The sequence below is a fragment of the Cimex lectularius genome, unplaced genomic scaffold (genome assembly GCF_000648675.2).
Source record: "Cimex lectularius strain Harlan isolate CLEC.00 unplaced genomic scaffold, Clec_2.1 scaffold443, whole genome shotgun sequence".
Classification (NCBI taxonomy): domain Eukaryota; kingdom Metazoa; phylum Arthropoda; class Insecta; order Hemiptera; family Cimicidae; genus Cimex; species Cimex lectularius.
Genome location: NW_019394192.1, coordinates 124,799 through 133,769, shown reverse-complemented (window position 1 = coordinate 133,769; position 8,971 = coordinate 124,799). Strand labels below are relative to the sequence as shown.

The 8,971-nt window shown below is 34.5% G+C and overlaps 2 protein-coding genes across 2 annotated transcripts; one reads left to right on the top strand and one right to left on the bottom strand.

Annotated features, from left to right (window-relative positions):
* The first annotated feature begins 1,137 nt into the window (after positions 1 to 1,137).
* On the top strand, positions 1,138 to 1,808 carry LOC106669093 (mitochondrial import inner membrane translocase subunit TIM16). The gene has a single exon (XM_014398359.2). It carries the CDS (start codon positions 1,267 to 1,269, stop codon positions 1,654 to 1,656), a length of 390 nt encoding a protein of 129 aa, XP_014253845.1. The 5' UTR covers positions 1,138 to 1,266; the 3' UTR covers positions 1,657 to 1,808.
* Positions 1,809 to 6,370: 4,562 nt separating this feature from the next.
* Positions 6,371 to 8,816, bottom strand: LOC106669145 (transmembrane protein 169). The gene is made up of 2 exons (XM_014398445.2): positions 8,638 to 8,816; positions 6,371 to 8,575 (listed from the first exon to the last, which is right to left on the bottom strand). Exons 1-2 carry the CDS (start codon positions 8,695 to 8,697, stop codon positions 7,808 to 7,810), a joined length of 828 nt encoding a protein of 275 aa, XP_014253931.1. The 5' UTR covers positions 8,698 to 8,816; the 3' UTR covers positions 6,371 to 7,807.
* Between the last annotated feature and the right edge of the window lie 155 nt (positions 8,817 to 8,971).

The following is an 8,971-nucleotide window of genomic DNA, read 5'->3' as shown; positions in this document are numbered from 1 at the left end:
AAACGGTTGAAAAATCAGGCAAAGTGGAAGGAGACCAACTGAAAGCTTATTAAAATTTCCTATCAATTCCTGTACGGCTCCGCTCCAAGGACGATTTCCTAGTTCCACAGCTCAATTTGAAGTTTTTGTAAAAAAATGCAAACATTAACATGTTCCCGAATTTTTGACTTTACTGATGAATAATTGACGCTAGGAAAACGTTAGAAAAAAGCATTTTGTTCAGCGTAAGATTTTCTAAAAAGCGACACTGAGCGTAGGTCTGTGACTTAAAAGGCTGAGAAAATATGTATTTCCAAAGACCCAATTTTTTCGAGCAAAAAATTAGTGGTCGGTTTTTCTTTTTTCTTTTTGGCGATTTCAAAATTCCTTGAAGACCGACGCAGTCCCTACATTGCCAAGGACTGTAACAGTATTTGTATTGTATGCACTGTATCAATACGGTTACAGCCCTTGGCAATGTTGAGACTGTGTAGGACTTTTTTTTTTGGGGGGGGGGGGGTTTGGGGAGTCCCCATTACCCATTGTGTAGGACTTCAAGAAAATTTTCAATCGCCTGTAAAAAAACTTAAACACGTCAATCTGTAGACATATTTAAAATCGTTTTAGCCTTATGATGACCTTAAAATAGGTCGAAAGCTTGACAGTAACAACTGAATTAGCTTTCTACTTCAAGACCATACTTTGACCCAGAGTGTTCGTGAGCAAAATACATTAGACAGGCTGGTAAGATGTTTTTACGTCACAGACTTCAACGCGATATATGGGAATTGTTTCAAGACAATTTGGTTGACTACGATCCATTTTTTCTACATACTTATCTTCGTTTTTCTTGTCCTTCATGTTTTGCTTTTTATGAATTATTTATTATTTGTTTTTTAGGCCTTTTCTTGAAAGTGTACATTTCGACAAATTGTAATGATCTCTTTACGAACAAAAATTTGACATGCAGTTTTGGATATGGAGGGGGGGAGCTGAATTTTGATTTCTAAATTTGCCGATCAGAGTTTGCCAATAAAGTAAATTCAACTTTTATTTGTCGGAGAATCAATTTTTTAAATGATTTAATAACAAAGGAAATAATTGTTTCAACTTTTTTATCTTTTTTTCCTCTTTCGTTGTACGTTGGCAACATTGTTCCTGTGATAACAGAAGGGAAGGCCGGAACCTTCCAGCCACCCCAATACCTTCTAGTAGCACTTTTCCGGTTCTTGTTCGAAAAAGTAAAAAATGGACACCTGATCGTCGAACTGGCGTAACGTTGTCGACATGGCGAAGTACCTGGCGCAGATCATCGTCCTCGGGACGCAGGTCGTGGGGCGGGCGTTCGCGCGAGCCTTGCGGCAGGAGTGGGCCGCCAGCCAGGAGGCGGCGAAACGGGCCGGCGGCGGCCAGAGAGGCGCCAACAGAGCGGCGGCCAACTCGAAATCGGGCATCACGCTCGAGGAGGCGAAGCAGATCCTCAACATCGAGAAACTCGACCCAGAGGAAATTCAGAAAAAGTACCAACACTTGTTCTCCGTGAACGAGAAGACGAAGGGCGGCTCGCTCTACCTCCAGTCGAAAGTGTTCCGGGCCAAGGAGAGGATCGACGAAGAACTTCAGACGATGAGCAAATATAAACAGGAAGATGAACAACCGAAATCTAGTAATACTTGAATTTCTCTTTCAATTATATTTTTATGTTGGACAGATCTTTGTAAATATGTTAACTTATTATTAATTAGTCTATTGATTAAATTGTTCCTTGTTTTATCGATTTTGTTATGACCATTTGACTGAGGAGAATAGAGCTATTTTCAGTAGTAATTGTATTACTTGTGAATTTTGCACATTGCCTCACATCCTCAAACAAATTGCATTATCATTCTATTGCATCATTCATAAAAGTAAGTTATTACTGTAAGTATGATGTGTAATCAAATCTGGGAAACATTACAAAATTTAGTCTTACCAATTTCCACTAAAATATGGTGGACTTAGAAAATTTTTAAACGCCATTTTAAGGAATAAAAACGTACTATGCAAAAAATCACCCGAAGAAAACTTCAAGCTTATTTTGTTCATTTTAGTAGAAAATTACAAGTTACTGTTTAAGTTGTTTCATCATCCATAAAAGTGAATAATTAAGGTGCAAACAAGAGCCGCATTGACACGGTGCTCATCGCTGTAAGGTAAAGGCCAGCGGCCCTGCTTTCAAACCTGACTTACAAATGGGCTTTTTTTCAAAAACATCGGCACCCCAAAGGTTCATAGAATTTCTTAATTTGAAATACCCTTATGTAAAAAAAAAAAAAAATTCATCAATAGATAACAAAACTATCTTGGAGTTTAAAATGTTCAGATACACCAATTTAAGGAATAATAATGTAAGTACAAAATGACCATAATAAAACTTTAAGCTTATTTGGTTCATTTTAGTAGAAAATTACAAATTACTGTTTTAGTCATTTCATCATCCATAAAAATGAATAATTAAGACGCATCAAAGGTTGAAACAGTTTAGGTATTGACAAGGCGCTCATCAATGTAAAGGTATGACATCTGAAGATCTGACACTTTTGTCTGGAAATATTTAACTAGTGTCAGACAGAAAATCGCTTTGTCTGTGTGCACCTATGTATGATACAAAACAGTGTTGTGACTGACTAACAGACAATGCACAGACCAAACCTCTGGATCTAAAGGGCTGAAATTATAGCTATAACGAACTAAGAAAGGATTTTTTGAAATGCCGTCCCTAATGGACAATTTTTTACCATATATAGACTGAAATGAATTGAAGAAGAGAAGAATTTGAGAAACGAGACATTATATTAGAACACGGGATCAAGGTATGGTCCTGAATAAGAAAGCAAATTCAGTTGTTACTGTCAAGCTTAAGACCTGTTTTAAGGTCATCATCAGGGCAAAACAATCTTAATATGTTTACATATTTGTTTTTTACAGGCGATCTCAAATTTTGTCAGTCTTCAAGGAAATTTGAGATCGCCTGTAAAAAAACAGAAATTTGCAATCTGTAGACATATTTAAGATCGTTTTGCCCTGATGATGACCTTAAAATAGGTCGAATGGTTGGCAGTAACAACTGAATTTGCTTTCTTCTTTAACTAACCTTTACAATTGAAAAATAAATTAAAAAATCCATCAAAAGAAAACGAAACTATCAGCTTATTTTGTTCATGTTAGTAGAAAATTACAAGTTACTGTTTTAGCCGTTTCATCATCCATAAAAAAGAATTATTAAGGGATGTTGGTGGCCACAATGGCATTGACACAGCACTCATCACTGTAAGGTAAAGTTCCTGGGTTCAAATCCAGTGGTCCTGCATCGAACCTGACACAAACAGGCTTTTTTTTTTTTTTAACACTAGCAACTCTGGGGTCCGTATAACCTCATCATTGAAATACCCTTGTTCAAACAAAAAATCCATCAAAAGATAACGAAATTAACTTAAAGTTTAAAGTTAGAACTTATTGTTATAGTCGTTTCATCATTCATAAAAGATAATTATTGCCGTAAGATGTGCAATCAAATCTTGGAAATATTACAATATCTAGTCTTACCAACTTCCACTAAAATATGGTGGTCTTTGAAATATTTTTAAACACCGATTTGAAATATATCGAAATAGTAAGTAAAAAACCACCAAAATAAGACTTTAAGCTTTATTTTAGAAGCTAATTAAGCTAGAAAATTACTACTTTACAAGTTGTTTATGAACTTCCAAAAGCCATGACGAGGGGAGCCGGGAAAATGGCCCCGAAATGTATTATGGACAAATAAAAGGAATATAAAATAAAAAATATTATGTTCTTTCTTTATACTCGCCATTTCCAGAAAATAAAAACAACTAAATAAAAAGGAAAGAAGAAAACTTACTTTTCAGTCGTTTCACCGTCCATCATCCGCGAAAGTGAATAATTGCAGTACGTTGTGCAATCAAATGATGAGATATATTACACAATCTAGTCATACTAACTTCCGTCAAAAAATAACAGAAATATCTCGGAATTTAAAATTAGATACACAAATTTAAGGAATAACAATGTAGTAAGTAAGAAATCAGCAAAATAAGATTTAAAATTAATTTTTCATGTTACTACATTGGAAATGAATTATTACTGTATGAAATGCTATTGAATTCAGAGAACTATTGCACAACTCAGTCTTACCAACTTACTTTAAGATATAGCAAAAATTCGATAGAAGTGAAAATATTTTGATCCAGCAATTTAAGGAATGCCAATGCTTGAATGTAAAAAATGACAGAATATTGTTTTAATTTGATTTTCTTTTGTGCCTTTTTTAATTAGTTTCATTATCCATAAAAGTGAATTATCATTGTATGTTGGACAATCTGCTGAGAAATGTTGAACTATCTAGTCTAACCAACTTCATCAAGTTGTAACAAACATATGGAGGACTTTCAAATATTTCTATATACCATTTTGAGGACTACTAATGCAGTGAGTAAAAAATCAACAAAATACAATTTAAAATTAATTTTCTGTTAAGATATATTTTTTAAATTTACAATTCCCTGAAGCTAATTGTAATTTTCATAATCATTTGCTAATAAAATGCTAACAATCTTAGATGGCTGATCTTCCATGCAATTGAGAGATCCAGTTAAATTTGAACAAAGGGTACAAAAACAATAATATACGTAATAGTCAGATAGCCAACCAGCCTTAAAACACTAAGTTCAAACAGACTTAGCTCAAAGATGGTGCTGAATTGCAAAATTAATAGATTAGACAAAACAGTCACGCTCAGGACATGCGGCATGGTAGAGGGAACAAGAGAGCAGATGCCTTTGCAAAGAGCAGACATACCGCTGATAGTCCTGAGCCCTTCTGTCACACTATCAATGAGTACCTTAGATAAAACATAAATGAGGAAATAGTGGAATTTACTCATGCAATAAACAATCTGAGAACCTTCTAGCAAATTTTGGAAGAAAAGAAACAACCATTATATGATGTGCAATCAAATGATGAGAAATGTTGAACAACTCGGCTTTGTCAATACAGATATAACATTTACAAAGGATGTGTACCGACATGGTGACATCACTGGTTTCTCTTGACAGAGTCGGCATGTTTCTTTCTCAGTTGTGCCTATCTTCTTTAGGTAATAGTTAAGAGAGCAGTGTCTGGTAGGCTTATCTTTTTCCTCAAATCTTGTCTGCTGAGAGAGAAGAACACTTTCCTTTTTGAAAGAACTATCATGTCTCTTTGCTTACCTCATACCTGACTATTTTGTCCAGCATTTGTTTTTCTTTCGAGAGAGGGCCTTTCTTTAGCTAGTTGATGAACCTGTTCGTTTTTTTCTGTATTTTCATGCCTGGGAACTAACCTCAACATAACCTTGTTGTCATGTAGGTGATTTATTGAACTATTCCAACCAATTGATTTTTTTTTTTTTTTTTAATTTCTGGATATGCATTAGGCTTAGATGCCAGCTCTCTCATCAGACTTTTTTTCAAATCATACTTTCTTCAAACATCATACAAATCATCTGCATAACTATATTCAAGAAACCAACCGAATGAAATGAGCTGGAAATTGACCTTGTGCTCTCCTAGGCCGTTACACAATAGGGCACTCCCAAGAATATTTTAAAACTAAAACTGTAGAACTTTTAGCATAAATCCTTGCACCCTTCACTTCTTCTTTAACCACTTCTATGCACAGAGTTGCATTGCATGGGATATAGTTTGAACCAGTCCAAAAGATTTTGATTGGGTGTAATTAGGCCCTTTAGACCTACTCTACTATTAGGGTTGTCTCTACCAAATCTGTTATCTATGACCACTTGGAAGTGTGGATCATTACTATAAACTTCTTTTAACACATAATCAACTCTGACAATATTTCCTCTTTGGAAAATTCCAGAACAGAGGCAAAAAGTTCATTAAAGGGCTATTGGAGAAACTAATGGCAGAACTACTAAACCTAGAAACAGTTAGGAATAGAGTGATATTAGAACTAAAAATTGGACACAGCCGACCACACTAATTTGAATAAATTCGGGACAGGTGAAACAAGTCTGTGAATATATTGCCAGAAAAAAGATGCAGTGAAACATGCCTTCTGTTAGTGTGAGGCCTATGCTGAGATTCTTAATTCTCGGAGAGAAAAAAAGCCAAGACCTGAAGGCTGAGATTAATGGCTTGGGAATTCAACTTTGTAATGTTGTAAAACCTTTAAGCTTAACGAAAAGCTTTAAACAATAATGGAAATTGCCCAATGGACCAATATTGGTCATGGAGTGCAAGGTAATAAAGAGGACACCTTCTAACCTTAATCTTTTTTCATACACAATAAAATGATACAAGGAAGAAACAATAAATACCAAACCAAATTATTACTATTCCAACGTTTTATTGTTTATTTAAAACTATGTATCGTTACAACACATAAAAGCGTAAAACAAATACTTTACACTGTCTAAGTACGAGATATGTATACTTCTCGAAAATTTATCGACTTACTCCAAGCGTAGCACATTGGAATGTTTCACTAATTGTGTCAAAAGACAAACGCACACAGACACATACTGTTTGGTGGGTTTTTGCCCCTGAAAAATACTCTCCTTATAATAAAAAAAAAAAAAAAAAAAAAAAAAAAAAAAAAAAAATAAATGATATGGTTAAACTGGAGTCATTAATTATCGAAATGGAATGATTGTTATACCAGTTCAAACAAAGTTTAAAATACAATATTTTACAGTAGTTTTTAAAACTAGTTTTTGAGATCTTTTGATTCCGTTTTATAAATATTTCTTTGAAAAGTGTTTAAAATTATAAAATGATATTTTAGAGAAAAACATAAAGCCTTACATTTAATCAGCCTTTGGTCAACCAGAAAAGTCTTTTCATTATGACTTTCACATACAAAAAATTGTAAAAAATAAAAATAAAATAATATAAACTAAAGACATCCTTTGTTGAACAGACTATTATCTTAAATTTAACATTTTTGGTCATAAAAATCTGGAAGATAGCAGTTATATTGACAGTCTTCCTCTTTTAAAATCCCGCATCGCACAAGACATTGTAAATGATCGGTGGTTTCCTTTCCGCGACAATGAATACAAAAAGCTTTGGATTTTTTTTAACAAGTTACCTGCTATAACTATGAGATTATAAATTTTGTTTTTCTTTTCTTTTTGACAATGAACACATTTAAAAGCTATACATTGCTAGCATCGTGGCAGTGATCCAACATTTAGCTTGTACTGCAGCACATGTTTTTTATTTGAACTTTTTTTAGTGCTGTTTACATACGCACCGAAACTGATATGAATTTGAAAAAAGTATTAAGGTATTTAGATCATCCATTAGACAACCCTTTTATATTGAAAGGGTTACATTTGATTTTTCTATGAGAGACACGCAAAATCATGATTTTAAAATACTTAATAATGACTGTTTTCTGCGTAATATTAAAAAAAAAGTGATTTATAAAAAAGCTCATCCAGAATAATAGACAAGGTAGGTAAATTTTCATAAAATTACCTAAATAATATAAAATTTTATAAAACGTACATAAACCATGATTTTGTTTGATAAAAGCATCTTTGAAGGCTTAAAAGTTTTTAAAAAATACCAGCAAATTATTTTAAATTACTGGCATTACTAGCTATTAGGAACTTCATATATAAAATGATTTTGCGTGTGTAAACATGATTCTGAAAATGAAAGTTGTTCTGAATATTTCAGAATGAAAAATTCAGATGCAGGTGCGTTAAAAAAATTGACAAGCTCAACTTTTTTTTTTTGAAAAGTGAAACTTGTGCCTTTTAAGTTAGAATGCTGTCTTGCGAGTTGCATTTGTCTTGGTCCGATGTGACTTTAATGTCAGTGAGCACGACAACCTCGTAAGGCGAGCACTCTTCTAGTTTCATAACAGAACAAAGCCAACCGTAAAAACCCTTCTCCCAGTCAAGTATCTCCTTCTGCCAGCTTGAAAAAGACCACGAGACCTGCACGAAAGCGGCGTATGTGCCTAGACCTAAAGTGAACGCGACAATTATAAAAGGATACAAAAGGATGAGGAAAGGTGAGATGAATAATTTATAAACTATGTTTTTTTCCTCTGTCACGTATGTGAAGATACTGTACCACGTGATGGTCCCCATGTAGAACGAGTAAAGAGACGACATGATAAATGCAACGGGGAAACATAGAACCGTAAAGAGAGTTACGTGCGGTCCGCTATAGAGTGTGCAGGGTCGGCGCTTCTCGACTTCTTTGGCGGCGATGTTAGCTTCCATGATTTCAAGTTCTTCCCTAGATATGTTGAGCCTGACATCGAGGCTCTGTCCGGCTTTTTTGCCCCGTTTGATCGTCCCGGTCATGGTGAGGCATTTATCGTTGCTTGCGATACTCGCAGGATTGCCGCACGACTCGGAATCTTCAGAACACCTCCTGGTCTCTTCGGAGAGGGAGCGTTCAGTGCATATGTTGACTTTCTTCTTTGCCTTCGTGTCGCCTTCACCTTTAGAATCGATTCCGTTCGACAAAACAGTCTCTGCTATGTAGCTACCGTTCGGCGTTGTCGCATTCTTCTGTTCAAAAGTAAATTAATTTATAAAAAATTTACTAATGGGGGAATATGTATAAATTTCACCTGGATCTTCTCCGACGGTCTGTTTTCAGGATAAGGGATCACTTGCCCGCTATCTTCCATTTCGGGCAGGTCGTTTACAATTACATAACAGGACAAATTTGTCACAAAAAATTACCAAAAGTTAAAAAGTTAAGATCACAGACTACATCAGGGTTTGTTTACCGGGCTAGAACCTTCCAACACGGTTATCTCTGGCCACAACCATAATAAAACTATTTAAACAATATAGAAAATAAACCATATTAATACAATTAATTTTTATTCTTAATTATATAACGTAAAATGGGTATTTATGTTTTTTATTGTAAATTAGTAAATTATTTATAGCGGAGAG

Coding starts and splice junctions, on each gene's coding strand:
- LOC106669093 (XM_014398359.2), top strand. CDS start 1,267: ATGGCGAAGTACCTGGCGCAGATCATCGTCCTCGGGACGCAGGTCGTG.
- LOC106669145 (XM_014398445.2), bottom strand. CDS start 8,697: ATGGAAGATAGCGGGCAAGTGATCCCTTATCCTGAAAACAGACCGTCG. Junction 8,576..8,637: donor GACCGTCGGAGAAGATCCAG/GTGAAATTTATA, acceptor ACTTTTGAACAG/AAGAATGCGACAACGCCGAA.